This window comes from Oncorhynchus mykiss, chromosome 8 (genome assembly GCF_057628025.1).
Source record: "Oncorhynchus mykiss isolate SJ-2025 chromosome 8, ASM5762802v1, whole genome shotgun sequence".
Lineage (NCBI taxonomy): Eukaryota > Metazoa > Chordata > Actinopteri > Salmoniformes > Salmonidae > Oncorhynchus > Oncorhynchus mykiss.
The window spans coordinates 61465378-61486471 of record NC_143029.1 but is presented as its reverse complement, the minus strand read 5'-3'; the positions used below and the strand labels follow the sequence as shown (position 1 = coordinate 61486471).

General features: G+C 42.4%; 2 protein-coding genes across 4 annotated transcripts in view; both read right to left on the bottom strand.

The window, feature by feature from the left end:
* Nucleotides 1-5169: 5169 nt before the first annotated feature.
* On the bottom strand, nt 5170-7713 carry LOC110530251 (gap junction delta-4 protein). Its single transcript, XM_021613160.3, has 2 exons — nt 7426-7713; nt 5170-7155 (listed from the first exon to the last, which is right to left on the bottom strand). Exons 1-2 carry the CDS (start codon nt 7487-7489, stop codon nt 5984-5986), a joined length of 1236 nt encoding a protein of 411 aa, XP_021468835.1. The 5' UTR covers nt 7490-7713; the 3' UTR covers nt 5170-5983.
* A 637-nt stretch (nt 7714-8350) lies between these two features.
* LOC110530249 (cyclin-Y) overlaps nt 8351-21094 on the bottom strand; it is a 49251-nt gene continuing 36507 nt past the window's right edge. For 2 of the 3 annotated variants that reach the window (XM_090182151.1, XM_021613155.3), the window contains exons 2-11: nt 19978-20052; nt 19235-19255; nt 18722-18756; nt 18157-18251; nt 18013-18048; nt 17846-17903; nt 17581-17700; nt 15107-15273; nt 10373-10535; nt 8351-10072 (exon numbers count right to left, since the gene is read on the bottom strand). In XM_090182151.1, coding sequence (XP_090038277.1) covers nt 9956-10072; nt 10373-10535; nt 15107-15273; nt 17581-17700; nt 17846-17903; nt 18013-18048; nt 18157-18251; nt 18722-18756; nt 19235-19255; nt 19978-20044 — 879 coding nt within the window. In that variant the 5' untranslated portion in view covers nt 20045-20052 and the 3' untranslated portion in view covers nt 8351-9955. The remainder of the gene's footprint in view (nt 10073-10372; nt 10536-15106; nt 15274-17580; nt 17701-17845; nt 17904-18012; nt 18049-18156; nt 18252-18721; nt 18757-19234; nt 19256-19977; nt 20053-21094) is intronic. The other variant, XM_021613156.3, reaches the window with a different exon arrangement.

Here is a 21094-nt window from a genome sequence, read left to right as displayed (position 1 = left end):
CCTAACCAACAATGCAGTTCAAAAAATAGAGTTCTGAAAATATTTACAAAATAAACTAAAGTAAATAAAACTATTAAAAAAGTAACAATAAAATAACTATAACAAGGCTATCTACAGGGGGGTACCGGTACTGAGTCAATGTGCGGGGGTACAGGTTAGTCGAGTCCGGGTAGCTATTTAATTAATTGTTCAGCACTCTTATGGCTTGGGGGTTAAAGCTGTTAAGGAGACTTTTGGACCTAGAATTGGCTCTCCAGTCCCGCTTGCGGTGTGGTAGCAGAGAGAAGAGTCAATGACTTGGGTGACTGGAGTCTTTGAATTTTTTTTGTGGCCCTTCCTGTGTTACAAGCTTTTTGGGGGACCTTCCTCTGTGTTGCAAGCTTTCAACAAGCACTCAATAAATGTTAATGTTAAGAAATAACATGTTTTTCCCAATGCCAATTATAAGTGAATTGATATTCCAATAAAATGTTAAACAGTTGGTAGGCCTATAGCCTATTCAGAACAATATAATGTATGGTTGACAAACATGTGGCCACAACTAGGATTCAGCTCAGAGACAAAGTTAGAGGTTAGTAGGGTGCCATCGTCCCAAATGGCACCCTATTATACTGCAGCCCCCAGTAAAAATCAACAGAGGAAATGAGGTCATGGAGGTCACACCGGATCCACCTCCTGCCAAGATAAACAGGAGGCCGTCCATAGAAGGCGACCCAAATGGCACCCTATTCCCTATAGTTCACTACTTTTGACCAGAGCCCAAATGGCCTTGGTCAAAAGTAGAGCAAAATGTAGTGAATAAGGTGCCATTTAGGACGAAAACATGGTATCCCATTTAACCCCCCCATCCCCCTGAACTGGTAAAGCACATTGAATGGTGTCTTTGTCTACTGATTCAATTGGTTTTCTGTCATTGATTGAGATACATCTGTTTTAAATTGAATACAGAAGTAAGATGACGCCCACAGTTAAACACGCAGCGGCGGAAAATCCAAACGTATACAGAGCATTGTATATACAGTAGATTTGCCCATATCGATACAATTCCATAAGGATGCTGTAACAAAAACATTAAAGCAAGTGTTTTATTCAGTTCTCACGTATTCATTAGCCAGCTGGTCACCCTGTGTTGTTTTGTAATCAACCAGCAGAAAAGCAGGCTCTCTAACTCCTTCCCCACTATATTTTCAAACAGAGTCGTAACATCATTCATGCTGCCTCTGCTCTGATAAAGTGTTACTAGCTCAATGTACAATTCCTCAATACAGTCTCCACTTATTTCCCTTACACAACAGTCATATTCACTAGGCCCTAAACGGAAGAAAACGTACTGAAACATGGAGGGACCACCTGACTTTGTCCTTTACGAATCGCTTGTTTTCATTTTCTTTTGGAAAAGGGTTTGCCATGTTTTGACATGTTGTGCACTAATGACTACTACCCAGTAGGCTTGCCGGGAATGGTTCATTGTATGTAGTGATGTTTTTTTCATGTACATTTAGTCTGACAACATCAAAGGAATGAGGAATGGATTTTTTTCTGTCACCAAGGGCAACAAGCATATAATCCTACTGATCTGTCTAAAGGTGAAAAGTAAGTTCGGCAATATTTTTTATAGATTTTTGATGTTCTATTATGTTAATGTCTATCACCAGTTGCATTTACCCATGAGATCGGAGTGGTCTAGGTACAGCATGTAGGGCCATTGATGGGTTGCAGCATTTTCACATTAGGAATTCTTCCAAAATGGCACCCTGTTCCATGTATAGTGCACTTTTGACCAAGGCCCATAGTGGACTATATGAAATAGGGTTCCATTTGGGATGCAAATGAACAGTGGATCAATCAGGGGAATAGGAGCCAATGACTGGAAGGAGCTGATTTGGTATTTTCACTGTTCTCCCTTCCCCTGGACACTGAACATTATGTTTGCAAAACAAATTCATAGAAAATTGAATGATTTAACATATTGTAAGAATAATGTTATAATTTACTATTTAACTAAGGAAAAGTATGTACATGTACACATATAGAAATGTCCATAGATTTCGCCTTGCTCATCTCTGGCATGGTGGTTCTTCTTTTCATCTGCACTTTCATACATCTACCAGAGGAGGTCAATATGGCTTACACTTACTTATTCCGACATTATTAGACCCGCAGTTATTTAAATGGATTTCCAACATGGCTGTAACTATTACCTGTGAGGACACCGAGTTCCGTATATATGTATATATATATATATATATATATATATATATATATATATATATTGTACACCTATTGTACAAATTGGATGCAGTCTATCACAGTGCCATCCGTTTTGTCACCAAAGCCCCATATACTACCCACCACTGCAACCAGGTCATCTATAAGTCTTTGCTAGGTAAAGGTAAAGCCCTGCCTTATCTCAGCTCCATGGTCACTATAGCAGCACCCACCCGTAGCACGCGCTCCAGCAGGTATATTTCACTGGTCACCCCCAAAGCCAATTCCTACTTCGGCCGCCTTTCCATCCAGTTCTCTGCTGCCAATGACTGGAACGAACTGTAAAGATCACTGAAGCTGGAGACCCATATCTCCCTCACTAGCTTTATAAGAACCAGCTGTCAGAGCAGCTCACAGATCACTGCACCTGTATATAGCTCATCTGTAAATAGCCCATCCAACTACCTCATCCCCATACTGTTATTTATTTTGCTCCTTTTCACCCCAGTATCTCTACTTGCAAACTCATCTTCTGCACATCTTTCACTCCAGTGTTTAATTGTTATATTTATAATTATTTCACCACTATGGCCTATTTATTGCCTTACCTCCCTTATCCTACCTCATTTGTACACATCGTATATAGACTTTTTCTATTGTATTATTGACTCTGTTTGTTTATTCCATGTGTAACTCTTGTTTGTGTCGCACTGCTTTGCTTTATCTTGGCCAGGTCGCAGTTGTAAATGAGAACTTGCTCTCAACTAGCCTACCTGGTTAAATAAATGTGAAATAAAATAAATAAAAACAATAAAATCAATTACGGTTCAACATCTAAATATTGCTCCCAGCGTTGATAACTCAGAATGCTTATATTCTTGATCTGACTGATTCATAATGGCGCCTGCCTTTGTTCATTATGTTCGCCTTCTCCACCGGATTTACCTTTTTGTGCAACAAATTCCCTCTCTCTCAAACGGTGGTAACTCCGCACTCTCGAGGCCCTGAGATATGAAACAAACTACCCCAGCTCACAGTCAGATCAATAGGTAACTACTGCTGACAGTGTATTTGGGAGATGCCGGACAAAAAGCTACTTAAAAAATATAGATACACTATATACAAAAGTATATGGACACCCCTTCAAATGAGTGAATTTGGCTATTTCAGCCACACCAGTTGCATAAAATCGAGCACACAGCCATGGCCTTACTAAAAAGCTCAGTGACTTTCAAAGTGGCACCGCCACCTTTCCAACAAGTCAGTTTGTCAGATTCAAATTTTTGCCCTGCTAGAGCTGCTCTCATCAACTGTAAAAGCTGTTACTGTGAAGTGGGAACTTCTAGGCGCAACAACGGCTCAGCCACAAAGTGGTAGGCCACACAAAAGTGCTAGGCCACACAAGCTCACAGAAGGGGACTGCCGAGTGGCCGAGCAGCCGCACACAAGCCTAAGATCACCATGCGTAATGTCACTCGGCTGCAGTGGTGCAAAGTTCGCCGCCATTGGATTCTGAAGCAATGGTAATGCATATTTCTAGAGTGATGAATCACGCTCACCATCTGGCAGTCCCACAGATGAATTCCAGCTACCTGCCCCAATGCATAACGCCAACTGTAATTTTTGATGGAGGAGGAATAACGGTCTGGGGCTGTTGTTCATGGTTCGGGCTAGGCCCCTTAGTTCCAGTAAAGGGAAATCTTAACGCTACAGCACACAATGGCATTCTAGAAGATTCTGTGCTTTCAACTTTGTGGCAGCAGTTTGGGGAAGGCCCTTCCCTGTTCCAGCATGACAACGCCCCAGTGCACAAAGCGAGGTCCATACAGAAATGGTTTGTCGAGATCGGTGTGGAAGAACTTGACTGGCGTGCACAGAGCCCTGACCTCAACTACATTGAGCACCTTTGGGATGAATTGGAACGCCGACTGCGAGCCAGGCCTAATCGCCCAACATCAGTGCCCGACCTCACTTATGCTCGTGGCTGAATAGAAGCAAGTCCACGCAGCAATGTTCCAAAATCTAGTGGAAAGCTTTCCCAGAAGAGGCTGTTATATCAGCAAAGGGGGGAACCAACTCCATATTAATGCCCATGATTTTGAATGACATTTTCGATGAGCAGGTGTCCACATACTTTTGGGCATGTAGTGCATGTCAGTCAGTCAAGTGGCTAGCTGCTGGCAGAGACTTATATTGCATTGATGTTGAAGGGCTTTGGTAGGTCTATTACTTAGCTTCTTACTTCATCCTTCTAGCTGGTTAACGCTAAACAGAGTACCTCAGCAGGAGCAAAAAACAGCTCATAATAACTTTGCTTTACAGAGAGTTAGCCAATGAGACAGTGAGACAGTGGCGTGGCGCTCAATGGTGAGACTGACGCAGGCTGCAATGCATGGTGGGAGAAGTAGAGACAGTGGTTCGTACAATAGTTCCCAAACTTGGGGTCAGGGCCCCATGTGTGGTCTCCTGAGAAAATATGGACTAATCTTATCAAAGTTAGTACCTTAAAAAAAACAAGATATGTTTCAAAATGAACATCTCCACATGGCCTATCCTCCCAATAGGCCTACATTAAAATGCAAACAATACAGTTCAACAAATGTAATACATGTTTGTTTTGTCGCTGATGCGACGTGTCAGTGTGAATCGTTTCCTCATATTTCCTCCCTTTCAGGGGTATAATATTACAATTGTATAGCTAATAGGCTAGGTGCCTGTAGATCGCCTGATGTGAATGAACCTACATCAGCCCAAGTGATAATGGCCGGGATCATTTTTACTTGTTTTTGCTATTCTCCAAATAGCATTTAAAAAACAACATTTAATTCCAAACCTCCCTAAAACTCACCCTGGTTACAGCCCTGATTTCAAAGGTAATAATTATGGCAGTCCCATGTGTACTAAAATGTTTAATATAGTCTGTACATTCACTTAAAAAACAGAACACATAAATCCCTATGGTAGTTGAAATGATTTATTTAAAAAAAGAAAATAAAAAAAAAGTAGAATAAAAAACAATCAAGATCGTTTGAAATCCTACACTACTGCTATACTGGATGAAGGCTTTGGACAGGATTCAATCCAAAGTGCATTGCAGAGAAGCGCATTGTTCTTGACTTTTAATTTAAGGTAATCTACAATTGAGCTGTCATCCACGGTATTTACTGTGAACTTGATCTCCGCAAAGGTCGGGAACATCGTTGACAGTACAGTGCAGTTCACTGTAACACACCTTGGATTGAGTCTCTGCCCTTGTGTATTTGTCTAGGAGTCAGGTGCTCTTCCATTCACCTCAAACCTAAGTCTTCCATCACTGGCCTCCTTTAAGGCCATTGACCTCTCCCGAGGTCTCTTTTGGGTCTACGGTTTCCTTGGATGCCACAGCAGAGTAATGTTCCTTTGTGACCCTCAGTTCTCCAAGTGACGTTGGCTTCGGTGGGGCCGGAGCATGTCAGTCTTGTCTGACTGTTGTTGGTGAAGCCAATGAAAAAACATTTGAGCTGAACAACAGCTGTGTGCTGCCACCATTGTCCTTGAAGGTCAACTGGCATTGTTTGAGTCACTCATTCTAATTCTGTAAGCCAACACAAACAGCTCTATTGACAGAATGTGGTCACGAAGTATAAAGTCAGCAAAATGTAATGTATAGCCCATTATTACATTCAGGGGGAAAATTCATTCAAGTGTAAGTAGAGGAAATCATCAACAATGTTTAACTAAAAAGAAACAAGAATTGCATAGAATTACGTACATTTAAACAATTAAAATACAAACTTTATTGCGCATCTGACGAGGAAGAAGAACCACTGGAGGAGCTTGAGGTGCCCCTTACCCCCACTTCCTGCAGGATGACTTCCTCCTGGAGTCTATCACGGGACTCTGCACTATCATAATGCTGCTCCAGGAGTGTTGAGTCTACCACGTTGTAGCAGCCATGCCTCCGGCCACTGTTCATTGGCGAGGGGGTAGACTGGCGTGAGACTACCACTGGGTTTCTCTCTAACCCCCGGGAGAGGGGGACTGGAGATGAATGGGAGATGTGGTTTGGATGAACAAAGCGACCGTTCAATGGCGGCGGAGGCTCCATCCTTGCAGCTCTCCGTGGTGGCCTTCTCCCCTGCAGGGGTGGGGCAGCCACCCTTACCTGGGTCTCATTGTTTATTCTCACTCGTCCGTGTGAAAGGTCACTGTTTGGGATACACCTCGAGGTCGGTTTGTCAATGTGACTTTGTCCTCTCTTTAGGACAGTTTTGAGAGCGTTCTGGGCGTACAGGACTTCAATATCTTCCCCAACTCCTTCATTCATGAACAGTCCGCCTTCCTTCAGCTCCTCCTCTCTCCTCCCCTGTGTCACCATGCGCTGCACGGAGCACATCAAGTCCACCAGACTCAGTAGCAGAGACACGAAGGCAGCCCCCAGCATGAAGTTGAGCATGATGGTCTTCTCTGTGGGGCTGGATATGTAGCACTCCACCATGGACGTACAGGGGGACTCATAGCACTGGAAGCGCCTCGGGACAGAGAAGCCATAGAGGTAGTACTGTCCGGTACTGAACGCTACCTCCAGTAAGATACGTAGTAGCAGGTCCAGGAGGTAGGCCCTTAGAAAGTTAGGCGTCCCTTTTGGTAGGGAATGTTGATGGGTACACAGAGCCCCTGCCGGACTTCTGCTGCCGGGGAAATAGTTCCCTCCGATACGAAGAGCTGACGATACTTTGTGGACGATATACAAAATGAACATCATGTGAGGGAGACAGAGCATGATCAGTTGGAACAGCCAGAAGCGGAAGAGGGAGAGGGGAGCAAAGCCGTCGAAGCAGACGTTGGTGCAGCCCGGCTGGATGGTGTTGCACACAAAGTGCTCCTGCTCGTCCCGGAAGAGGGGATAGCCAGAGAACAGGAGGATGAGTAGTCTCAGGACCACCATTAAGATCAACCACGTCTTCCCTGCATATAGAGCCAATCAATTAAATATTCACTTACACACACACTATTTTAACGTTAGACACCATTATTGAAAACAAAGCTATTTGCTAGTAACATTAACTACCAAAAGAAGACCATCACGCTCTCCCCTAAACATTTTGTTGGGGAGGAAAACCTGTGAATCTAAATAAGCACATTTAATGGTCTGACTGCACTCAAAAATATGTTGCATAAAGGCCCGAGAAACATCAACTATCCCATACATATACCATGCACATTATGTTTACCTACCCAGGAAAGTGACGTTGTGATTGAAAGTAATAAAGAGCATTTCCATTAGGCGCGTCTTCTCCATGGTGTAAACAAGCAGTTCATCCCACGGTCTGTATACCTTCCTCCAATCCAGGTTACTCAGCGAGGGTCTATTTCAGTCTGATCAATCCAATTCACTTCGATTCAATTCAGTCCAATTCAAATCCAACGGTCTCATTGAGTCGTAGACAAGTGGCTCCAGCGTAAGTTCCCTAGCTGTTCCCCAGTGTGTGTGTGTGTGTGTGTGTGTGTGTGTGTGTCCACTATAGATCTCTCTCAAGTGTTATAAACAGCTTAGTGACAAGACACCAGGGACCTCTGCGCTATTATTATCATCATGCCAAAATCATGTTACCATCAAAGCATTGCTAGGATATTTCAACAAATTACACTGAGCTCGGACAACTGGTTGGGTCTACATGAACTCAGAGTAGCATAGTGACTATAATGGTACTCAGATTGAAGGTTACCAGGTTAAAGATTATAGAACAATAATGAGAACGTAGCTCTGTCCCCAAATGGTGATGGTCTTAGCCATGAGCCTCAATATCCATGAACCTCCTGACCGTGAACGTCAAGTTTCGTGCGTAAATAGCCGAGTGATTAATGACAATGGTGGTGCTTCCCAAATGGCACCCCCATTCCCTGTACAGTGCACTACTGTTGACCAGAGCCTATGGTCCCTGGTCAAAAGTAGTGCACTATATAGGGATTAGGGTGCCATTTGGGACACAAGCCTGCTACTCCATGCTGGATATGTAACAGTATAGCTTCTGTCCCTCTACTAGCACACAGCTAACTAGCTAGCATTTCCATTGGCTACGGATACACTGGTAATAGGATGATTAGCATACACAGGCTTTAACAAGTTCTCCACATGTAAAAATAAATGAATACAACCAGATTGGAAATAAGTGTTTTTAAACACTAATGTGTTTTTAAACACTAATGTGTTATCCTCTGAGATTTATTTGTAGCCTGTTTAACTGTACAAAAAAAAAAAAAACACAAAATAAGAAAACAAGGGAATTTTCTTTTAGTATAAACATGGATCAACACCTCAATATAAATATTTAACAATTAAGTTAATGATCTCATCATCACTTTAATACTTGTTTAAACACTGTAGAAAGTTGATTAGCAAAATAATTCAATTCTAGTGCTTCAGTTGTCAGGGGTCTTCTTGACAAATGACAAAACACAACAAAAAAAAGTTGATCATCATGAATTTAACAATAATATTTGAATAAAAAATAATTGCTTAAAAGACAAAATCAATCTGTATAAAGTTTGAAGGAGCCATGTTATATATAAGTTGGCTCAGGGTTCAGGTTTTTGTTCTTAAAAAAAACATTGTAGCTTAAAACATCCAGAGTTCTGAGACAGAAAACACAAGTCATGCTCATGCTATGACAACCCATTTCTATCCTTTCATTGGTTGCTTTCTTGTCAACATAACCTACTTTGAATCCTGTGGATGACACATTCACAGTAGCTAAAAATCACTCACATATCTCCAAAAGCTTTCAATTAGGATTTTAGCTGCAGATTTGAATACAACATTCTAGGTATTGGGAGGCACAGTAACTGTACACTAGTGGAAAGGTATTAATTATGGCCAATGTTTGAACATTAACAAAATAATTATGTTCATTAAGAACTAAATGATTCTGGAATGTGTATGTAGATCAAGTAGAAACGCCTGCACAGCTAGAAGGCTATTTTATCTGATCAAATATTGTACCTGGGTTTGGTTGGCTGTAGCACTTAGTAGTAAAAACAACTATGAATACAAAATAAATAAAAACCTGTTCACCAAAAGCCACAGAACCGTCTTTAAAGGCAACCATCTGTCCTGTCATGCCAGGTTGGATAGTCCAGACCCATGGTCGTATTCATCAGTGGACACTGTAGCAAAGCCTTTTGCAACGGCAACGAAAACACACGTTTCTTATTGGACAATTTCAGGTCGTCCCTCCTCGTTTCAGTCCCTTTTCGTTTGGCATGATCCAGGGTAAGAGGTCAAATGACATTGACATTTTGTTTTCTGACCACTTCTATCTTGGTTTTCTGCTTCAATGCATAAAGCTCATGTTGCCGCGGTGATCATCTGGCTACTTCTGTCATAGCGGGAAGCTATGATGTCATGAGCTCTCCAAACAGTCAAATCTTTATGTTATATCACAAAGAAGCTTTCTTTTTCTTAACAGTTAGTGAAGTACCAGTCCTGTAGAGAGTTCTTCCTTCTGTGTTACAGGAGCAGCGGCACTGCAAAGGCATCTATCTGTGAAGTTAGGGGAGCAGAATTCCGATAACTTTCCCCAAATTCTCAGGTTTTCCAGAAATCCAGATCGGAGGATTCTAGATTTCCTGCTGATTCCGGGAATCTTCCAAGCAGGATTTCTAGAAAATCTGGGATTTTTCGGAAAGTTACTAGAATTTTGCTAGGTAAAAGCCACACCATGCTGGCCTGAGGCCCAGTCTCAGGTCTGGTCTATGTTCCTGGTTGTTAGGAGAGGATGGCAGGGACCCATCGCACTCCGACCAGGTTGTCCACGCTCGCAGAGCGCTTCTTGCCAGCTCTCCTGGCATCCTTGTACTTGTCGTCACACAACCTCGAGATGGCCTGCAGGAACAAAAAAATAACATGAATCGCTAAACAAACTCAGATGTATCACTTGAACTGAATTGTTATTGACCTCCTGGCATGGACTACATCGTCAGGTCCAAGTGTTAAACCATTGCTATTAAGAGGACCAGCTGCCATCAATTCATCTATCAAATGTATTTCTAAAGCCATTTTCTCAAAACCAGTTGTCAGAAAGTGCCCTACTATAAAATCCCTTTGTGACAGCTGCTGATGTAAAAAGGGCTTTAGAAATAAATGTGATCATTGATAAAACAGTGAAATTGAGTGGTGGCTCACCTCTAGTCGCTGGGCTTTGTCCTGGCTCAGGGGCTCCAAAGGGAAGCTCAGGTTGTTGGTCTCTGACAGTGAGCGCAGGTCAAAGTAGTACTTGGCATAAACACTAGACGGAACGTTGATGTTGAACTGAAGAAGCTCCAGAAACTGACGCTCCAGCTCGTTCCTGTTCAGAAAAAAAGTGCGAAAATATGTTTATTTTCACAACAATTGGTAGCACTGTTACGTAGACAGCTCACTGTTCTAGAGATCAAAACCAACATATTAGGGGCATGTATCCAAAACATTGGTGTAAAAACATAAATGTACAGTACCGGTGAAAAGTTTTAGAACAACTACTCATTGTATTATGTGTTAACCAAAAAAAAGCGATGACAACTTTGCACACTCTTGGCATTCTCTCAACCACCTTAATCTGGAATGCTTTTCCAACAGTCTAGAAGGAGTTCCCACAAATGCTGAGCACTTGTTGCCTGCTTTTCCTTCACTCTGCAGTCCAACTCATCCCAAACTATCTCAATTTGGTTGTGGTCGGGGGATTGTGGAGGCCAGGTCATCTGATGCAGCACTCCATCACTCTCCTTGGTCAAATAGCTCTTACACAGCCTGGATGTTTGTTGGGGCATTGTCTTGTTGAAAAACAAAATGGTAGTCCCACTAAGCACAAACCAGATGGGATGGTGTATCACTGCAGAATGCTGTGGTAGCCATACTGGTTAAGTGTACATTGAATTCAAAATAAATCACAGAGGGTCACCAGCAAAAGCACCCCCACTCCATAACACATCCTCCTCCATGCTTTACAGTGGGAAATACACATGCAGAGATCATCCGTTCACCCACACCGCGTCTCACAAAGACACAGCGGTTGGAACCAAAGGACACATTTACACCCGTATAATGTCCATCACTCGTGTTTCTTGGCCCAAGCAAGAAACTCTTCTTCTTCTTGGTGTCCTTCAGTAGTGATTTCTTTGCAGCAATTCCATAATGAAGGCCTGATTCACACAGCCTCCTCTGAACAGTCGATGCAACTTTTACTTTAATTCTATGAAGCATTTCTTTGGGCTGCAATTTCTGAGACTGGTAACACAAATTAACTTATCTTCTGCAGCAGAGGTAATTCTGGGTATTCCTTTCCTGTGGCGGTCCTCGTGAGAGCCAGTTTCATCATAGCGCTTGATGATTTTTGCAACTCCACTTGAAGAAACTTTCAAAATGTTCCTTATTGACTGACCTTCATATCTTAAAGTAACGGACTGTCATTTCTCTTTGGTTATTTGAGCCGTTCTTGCCATAATATAGACTTAGTCTTTTACCAAATATGGCCATCTTCTGTATACCACCCACCCCTACCTTGTACCAACTCATTAAGGAGGAAATAAATGTCACATTAACTTTTAAGAAGCCACACCTGTTAATTTAAATGCATTCCAGGGGACTACCTCATGAAGCTGGTTGAGAGAAAGCCGAAGAGTGTGCATAGCTGTCAAGGCAAAAGGCTGGTTACTACAGTCTTAGCCAAATGTTTTGAGAATGAGACAAAGTCTGCTGCCTCAGTTTGTTTGATGGAAATTTGCATATACTCCAGAATGTTATGAAGAGTGATCAGATGAACTGCAATTAATTGCAAAGTCCCTCTTTGCCATGCAAATGAACTGAATCCCCCAAAATCATTTCCACTGCATTTCAGCCCTGCCACAAAAGGACCAGCTGACATCATGTCAGTGATTCTCTTGTTAACACAGGTGTGAGTGTAGACGAGGACAAGGCTGGAGATCTCGGTCATGCTGATTGAGTTCGAATAACAGACTGGAAGCTTCAAAAGGGTGGTGCTTGGAATCATTGTTCTTCCTCTGTCAACCATCGTTACCTGCAAGGAAACACGTGCCGTCATCATTGCCTTACACAAAAGGGCTTCACAGGCAAGGATATTGCTGCCAGTAAGATTGCACCTAAATCAACCATTTATCGGATCATCAAGAACTTCAAGGAGAGCGGTTAAATTGTTGTGAAGAAGGCTTCAGGGCGCCCAAGAAAGTCCAGCAAGCGCCAGGACCATCTCCTAAAGTTGATTCAGCTGCGGGATTGGGGCACCACCAGTACAGAGCTTGCTCAGGAATAGCAGCTGGCAGGTGTGAGTGCATCTGCACTCACAGTGAGGCGAAGACTTTTGGAGGAAGGCCTGGTTTCAAGAAGGGCAGCAAAGAAGCTGCCTTAGAACACAGCCATGAATAAAGAATGGTACCAACACATCCTCCGAGAGCATCTTTTCCCAACCATCCAGGAACTATTTGGTGACGAACAATGCCTTTTCCAGCATGATGGAGCACCTTGCCATAAGGCAAAAGTGAGAAGTGGCTCGGGGAACAAAACATCGATATTTTGGGTCCATGGCAAGGAAACTCCCCAGACATTAATCCCATTGAGAATTTGTGGTCAATCCTCAAGAGGCGGGTGGACAAACAAAACCCCACAAATTCTGACAAACCCCAAGCTTTGATTATGCAAGAATGGGCTGCCATCAGTCAGGATGTGGCCCAGAAGTTAACCTGTTAGATCTCTAGGGGCGCTATTTCATTTTTGGATAAAAAACGTTCCCGTTTTAAGCGCGATATTTTGTCACGAAAAGATGCTCGACTATGCATATTCTTGAGTTTTGGAAAGAAAACACTCTGAAGTTTCAGAATCTGCAAAGATGTTGTCTGTAAGTGCCCCAGAACTCATTCTACAGGTGAAAACAAGATGATGCATCAACCAGGAAATTAGCAGAATTTCTGAAGCTCTGTTTTCCATTGTCTCCTTATATGGCTGTGATTGCGCAAGGAATGAGCCTACACTTTCTGTCGTTCGCCCAAGGTCTTAGCAGCATTGTGACGTATTTGTAGGCATATCATTGGAAGATTGACCATAAGAGACTACATTTTCCAAGTGTCCGCCTGGTGTCCTGCGTGGAATTCGGTGCGCAATTGCCAGCTGCTTGTACTTTTCCATTTGATATAGGGGAGAAACCATGTGTCCAAGAACGATATATCAATGAAGAGATATGTGAAAAACACCTTGATGATTGATTCTAAACAACGTTTGCCATGTTTTCAGTCGATATTATGGAGTTAATTTGGAAAAAAGTCCGCGTTTTGAGGACTGAATTTTCGTTTTTTTTTGGTAGCCAAATGTGATGTATAAAATGGAGCTATTTCTAATACACAAAGAATCTTTTTGGAAAAACTGAGCATCTGCTATCTAACTGAGAGTATCCTCATTGAAAACATCAGAAGTTCTTCAAAGGTAAATTATTTTATTTGAAGGCTTTTATGTTTTTGTTTAAATGTTGCGTGCTGGATGCTAACGCTAATGCTAACGCTAAATGCTAACGCTAAATGCTAACGCTAAATGCTAACGCTAAATGCTAACGCTAGCTAGCTACTTTTACACAAATGATTGTTTTCCTATGGTTGAGAAGCATATTTTGAAAATCTGAGATGACAATGTTGTTTACAAAAGGCTAAGCTTGAGAGATGGCATATTTATTTCATTTCATTTGCGATTTTCATGAATAGTTAACGTTGTGTTATGCTAATGAGCTTGCTGATAGATTTACACAATCCTGGATACAGGGTTTTTTTCATAGCTAAACGTGACGCAGAAAACGGAGCGATTTGTCCTAAACAAATAATCTTTCAGGAAAAACTGAACATTTGCTATCTGAGAGTCTCCTCATTGAAAACATCTGAAGTTCTTCAAAGGTAAATGATTTTATTTGAATGCTTTTCTGTTTTTTTGTGTAAATGTTGCCAGCTGAATGCTAATGCTAAATGCTACGTTAGCCATCAATACTGTTACACAAATGCTTGTTTTGCAATGGTTGAGAAGCATATTTTGAAAATCTGAGATGACAGTGTTGTTAACAAAAGGCTAAGCTTGAGAGCTAGCATATTTATTTCATTTCATTTGCGATTTTCATGAATAGTTAACGTTGCGTTATGGTAATGAGCTTGAGTCTGTATTCACGATCCCGGATCCGGGATGGGGAGATCAGAAAGGTTAATTGACAGAATGCCAGGGCGGATTGCAGAGGTATTGAAAAAGGAGGGTCAACACTGCAAATATTGACTCTTTGCATCAACTTCATGTAATTGTCAATAAAAGCCTTTGACACTTGTGAAATGCTTGTAATTATACTTCAGTATTCCATAGTAACATCTGACAAAAATCTAAAGACACTGAAGCAGCAAACTTTGTGGAAATTAGTATGTGTCATTCTCAAAACTTTTGGCCACGACTGTACATGATTCCATGTGTTATTTCATAGTTTTGATGGTCTTCACTATTATTCTACAATGTAGAAAATAGTAAAACAAATTATGAAAAACCCTTGAATGAGTAGGTGTTCTAAAAGTTTTGACCACGACTGTACATGATTCCATGTGTTATTTCATAAAAACCCTTGAATGAGTAGGTGTTCTAAAACTTTTGACTTGAGCATTTACTCAGAAAAAGTGTGAACTTTAAAATGCAAGCAGCAAAACAGGTCAGCTACAATTAGCCGGCAGAAGAGAAGAGTCCCTGTTGAAAATAACATCCTGAAAATAAAATGTATCATGTTCCCATTCCAGTCATGGACATACACTCTAGACATGTGACAAACATGTGAGACAATGAAGTATATAATCACACACACAAATGTCTGAGGATCTGACAGTAGTCCATGTTCCATTTATTGATTGATTAACTCACATGTCCTCCACGGTGATGTCTTTGAGGATCTGGCAGTAGTCTACGTTCCACACAGCCTGATCGTCCCAGACTTTAGATGCCAGCAGGATGGCTCCCAGCAACATACGCTTCCAGTTCCCTGGGCCAATGTCTATGTCTGCATATGTCAGCAGCCTCTCAACGTATACCTAAAAAACACAATGGGAAAATGAATACTAAAGTCATGAGGTAATTGAGACCACTACCTTTGTGATATTGGTTGTATCCCAAATGGCACCCTATTCCCTAAATAGTATGTTAATCTCCTGATAACGCACACACAGAGCCATGTTCAAAACCTGACCCGTATCTCAAGCTTGAATCATACAGTGACCTCTCCTCAACCCCACTGATCCTCATCCGAGGCACACAACATACCCCCATCCCTACTCCCTCTCTCACAGCTTCCTTCAGCCCCCAGGGAGCTTTCAGGATGATCTCATGAGACAAGCCAAGGACGTGTGTAAATTTTAGACAAGGCCACAACATTGGTGCATCGAAATGTCACGTGGTGTGTGGAAAATGCATTTCTCTGATCCTAATATTAGCCCTTCTCTGCTCTGGCAGCAGACCGACTGTGTATTCCACAGGCAGTAGAGTAGTTTCTCTGGTCTGGCTGCAGACCGACTGTGTATTCCACAGGCAGTAGAGTAGTTTCTCTGGTCTGGCTGCAGACCGACTGTGTATTCCACAGGCAGTAGAGTAGTTTCTCTGGTCTGGCTACAGACCGACTGTGTATTCCACCGGCAGTAGAGTAGTTTCTCTGGTCTGGCTACAGACCGACTGTGTATTCCACAGGCAGTAGAGTAGTTTCTCTGGTCTGGCTGCAGACCGACTGTGTATTCCACAGGCAGTAGAGTAGTTTCTCTGGTCTGGCTGCAGACTGACTGTGTATTCCACAGGCAGTAGAGTAGTTTCTCTGGTCTGGCTACAGACCGACTGTGTATTCCACAGGCAGTAGGGTAGTTTCTCTGGTCTGGCTGCAGACTGACTGTGTATTCCACAGGCAGTAGAGTAGTTTCTCTGGTCTGGCTACAGACCGACTGTGTATTCCACAGGCAGTAGGGTAGTTTCTCTGGTCTGGCTGCAGACCAACTGTGTATTCCACAGGCAGTAGAGTAGTTTCTCTGCTCTGGCTACAGACCGACTGTGTATTCCACAGGCAGTAGAGTATTAGCCGCAGGCCTTGTACTGCACATTGATGACTCAGTGGCTTACTGGCTTTGGCCGCTGGCGGTTGGCCTAGTTTTCCTCCACTGCTGCTCTTGACAGTCTCTGAATCTGCCTGCCAGCAGCCTACAGACACAGGTTAGTTAGGAGGCTTCTTCTGACAACCTATTCCCTATATTGACCCATGGGCCCTGGTCAAAAGTAGTGCACTAAATAGGGTGCATTTTGGGATGCACACACAGGCTAGTTAGGCAGCCTCTGGCAGACTGACTCACATGGTGATCAGCCTGAGACTGGAATACTCCAAGCCTGTGTCTGACCGGGGATAGACATACTGAGACAGTGACCAACAGGACACCAGATGATCAAACATGGCGCTAAAGGGGATAAAATAACTTGGTGGAGAGGACTTCTGTCTGCCCAGTCTGAGAAGGTATCTGATGAGCAGTGGTGTAAAGTACTTAAGTAAAAAATATTTTAAAGTACTACTTAAGTTGTTTTTTGGGGGGGGGGGTGTCTGTACATTACTTTTCACTCTATACATTTTCCTTGACAATCAAAAGTACTCATTACATTTTGAATGCTTAGCAGTACAGGAAAATAGTCAAATTCATGCACTTATCAAGAGAACACGTGGTCACCCCTAATGCCTCTGGTCTGGCAGACTCAGTAAACAAACGCATCTTTTGTAAATAATGTCTGAGTGCTGGTGTGCCCCTGGCCATCTGAAAATAAAGAAATCAATAAAATTGTGCCATATGCTTTGCTAAATAATTGGAATTTTACATGTTTTATACTTATTTTTTATTTTTCTCTCCAATTTCATGGCATCGAATTGGTAGTTACGGTCTCGTCTCACCGCTGCAACTCCTGTAAGGACTCGTGAGAGGCGCATGTCGAGAACCGTGCGTCCTCCGAAACACAACCCAACCAAGTTTGCTTAATTGACACAATGCCCACTTAACCCGGAAGCCAGCCGCACCAATGTGTCTGAGGAAACACCGTACACCTGGCAACCGTTTCAGCGCGCAGTGCGCCCCGGCCCGCCACAGGAGTCACTAGTGCGCGACGGGACAAGGACATCCCTGTCGGCCAAACCCTCCCCTAACCAGGGACGACGCTGGGCCAATTGTGCACCGCCCCACGGGTCTCCCGGTCACGGCCAGCTGCAACAGAGCCTGGACTCGAACCCAGAATCTCTAATGGCACTGCGATTAGTGCACTATATCGGTTATAGGGTGCCATTTGGGACACAAACAAGGGAGTCAACCATCCCCCTCCTTTACCAGTGTAACAATGGCACATTCTGCAGTGAGCTGAGCAGCGCTGAACAGCGTCCGGACGAAGCGGTAGATCTGCTTCTGCTCTGGGTTGTGTTTGTCATAGTCAGACGGCACTTCTGATTTCTGTGGGAGTAGAAGAACGTGAAGGCTTTATGAACAGAGTATAAATACAGAGTATAAAAACTACATTTTATAGAGTCATACACGCATGCGCGCAGAAACACAGTGGGTCAATATGAACACCTGCACGGATTGCTTCAGCTATTACCGAGAGAGGGTGAAGCTTCTCGTCAAAAATGTCTTGCTGCATTCCTCCAGCTGTGTCCCTGAAACAGGCCATTCAAGAAAGGTAAAATGTTTTACTGAACTGTTACACTAGCTAGACAAACTCTCCATTCAAGGCATTGCTTGCTCAAAGTGATAGGGTATTCTTACCTGTTCTTTATATGGTAATATATTGCAAGGGATACACTGTAGAGAAGGAAAAACAGGTCGTGGTTGAGGCATTTGTCATAACAAGGACTTTCTGTACTGTCCCATTGGTCACCTCATGAAAATGTAACTGGGACATATACTCACCATTTGATGGTGAATTTAAGGTTGGGCTGACTGACAGTGTTGTCATCTAGGAAGATGGTGGAACAGGAGCTGTGTTTTCGTCTCCTTGATCCATGCTACGATAATGAAATAGAATTACAAATACACATATGGCTACAAATATAAAAGCTGACTGTTAGAGGGCATATTGATACATGAAGTAAGGTTTCTACAGTAGGCTACTTCGTCAAACGGAGCACGCGATGGACATGCATGACAAATGAAGACATGAAATGCATTAATGTATCGGCTAGCTAAGGACTGTTAATCTTTTACAATAATGCAGAGATTCCTTCACTCCTAACACGTTACCATGAATGATGCAAGCCGGCACTTATTAATTTAACAGGATGTCACATGAGTTGCAACTGAATGGGTCCATGATGTTGTACATTACCTTTGACTCGTCAATGTGTGTTAACTTGTAAAACAACACAAGGAATTATCATGGGAAATTCATCCAATTATGAATCAGCTACAAAGGACTAACTTTCCAACATCATGAAATAATATAGACGCCTATATTTAATAAGCATTTAATACTCACATGATTGATGAAGAGGCTCTTTCTTTTTTCACGCACTTAACAGAGATAAAAAGAGAAAGAGCGAGAAAGGCTTTGATCCTTGGTTATCAGCATTGCCCTAGAAATTACGCAAGGCAATAGAAAAAAAAAAAAGCATCATGGTAGATTTGCCAGCATGATCAGCAAGACATGCTGCACTGAAACAGCAAGGCTTCTATGGATCCTACCTGGAATATTTGCGACAAACTGGTACCGAGAGAAGCATTTCAAAGTGTGCACAAAGAGGACAACGCGGTTATTATCACATTATCAGAGCTGGTCAAATCATAAAAGGCAAGTTCTAACTTCCACATACGCATTAATGTCAAGTTACATTTTGACCTAACTATTAAAGTAAAGCATTCACTTAAGTGGAAGCTAGGATTCACCCCTAATGCTGGTTAGACACTGAGAACATGATAGACAGACTCCACTCTGCAGCTAGGGGGAAGCAGAAGCTCTCCGTGACAGATAGTAGCCTAAGCTTATACTCACCATTCTTGCTAGGCAACTCCACTGAAAGAGAACCAAAATCCATCTACTTCATTTACCTGTCCAACTCAAAAACACACAACTATCATTGGCGCTCACTTTAACACATGGGTATGTATCAAATGTCACCTTTTCTTTGATGCAGCTTCTGGACAATGGTGTATCTTAACCTGCTCTGCTGCCAGTACTGTCTTGTTACAGTATAACACAACTAAGCATGACTCAAAAGTTCTTCAGATCAGTCATAAGCAGGGGTTGTTCCTAGAAAAATGCTCATATTTATCAGAGAAAAAAAAAACACAGTAATAGTGTGATAGTATGAGAATCCAGAGGCTGCTGGTACTGCTAGTGAAACACCCCAAGGCAAGGCATATATTACCACAGAGATCAAAGCTGACTGTGTTCAATGGAAGCTGTGTGATCTGGGATTGTAATAGCATATTTTGTAATGTATTGTGTTAGAGGTTATGCTGTACTGCAGTTTGTATCAAGCGTCTCAGAGTAGGTGTGCTGATCTAGGATCAGGTCCCCCGTCCATGTAATTTGATTCATTATGATCAAAAAAGCAAAACAGATCCCTACACCGAGATGCTTTATGAATACGGGGCCAGGAGTTTTCACTAATACACCTGGGTTTATTTCTTGATCAGGTCACATGATCAGAAAAAACATTGGTCCATGTTAAATGCACCTGTTGAGTGATTCCAAAGAGTGTGAGATTCATTGATTTATTGAGACCAACTCACCATCCGGCTGAGATTTACTGAGGAATATAGTGCTGGCCCGAGGATGGTCAGAGGGGTTGTACTCCATGTTCAACTCTGTGAAAATAAAATCACTGTCAGTTACTGGGATGTCATTGTAAGTAATATCAACTATGGTATAAGTCCCAAATGGCACCCAATTCCCTTCATAGTGCACTGCACTTCAGGATCCTGGTCAAAAGGAGTGCAATAAATACATCTAATTAAAATGTATTTGTAAACAACAGGTGTAGACTAACAATGAAATGCTTACTTATGGGTAATTTTCCAACAATGCAGAGTTAAAATAAAGTGACATGAGGAGCAACTACACAGTGAATAACAAATAACAAGCGAGCTAGCTAGCTAGCTTTTTATTACATTTTTTAAAGACCAGCACTGTAGGTGCACGAGACAACTTTACCAGCACTTTACATAGCATACGTATCAATTAATCGTTGTGACATATGAAATACGTGGGAGTGTAATCAATGTGTAATAACTAAGCAAAAAATGAAGGAACGTGTTAAATTATGTGACGTGCAATCATATTCAGGTCCTGATTGGTCAACGAGCTTATTTGACGTGTACCTTTTTTGACACGCAAAGACCCAAACGGCTACCCGTTTGTTGAGAATGAAACACCTGAACAAATGAACAATGAAACAGCACAGCAAGTAAGTGAAAGAAATAGGTTTTGATTATGATAATGGGGACATACGTAAATGGCAACAAAATAACTTTTTGGTCAGTGTGGTGTGTCTGTGTGTGTGTGTAACCTTCATTTAACTAGGTAAGTCAGTTAGGCCGTCAACTACCCCGGCAAAACCAGGACAACGCTGGGCCAATTGTGCGCCGCCCTACGGGACCTCAATCATGGCCGGATGTGACACAGCCTGGATTTGAACCAGGTACTGCAGTAATGCCTCTAACACTGAGATGCAGTGTCTTAGACCACTGCGCCACTCAGGAGCCCAGACAAACACATGTAACTAACTGACAACTGACCCCCAAAATGTAGGGGTGAGATGACATTTCAAAAAGGTTACATTTATACCCTACGTTTTTCTCTCATCCATGCATTGGCCTCATTCAGCCACAAGGACAGACCATAAACATG

Coding starts and splice junctions, on each gene's coding strand:
- LOC110530251 (XM_021613160.3), bottom strand. CDS start 7,489: ATGGAGAAGACGCGCCTAATGGAAATGCTCTTTATTACTTTCAATCAC. Junction 7,156..7,425: donor TCACAACGTCACTTTCCTGG/GTAGGTAAACAT, acceptor CTCTATATGCAG/GGAAGACGTGGTTGATCTTA.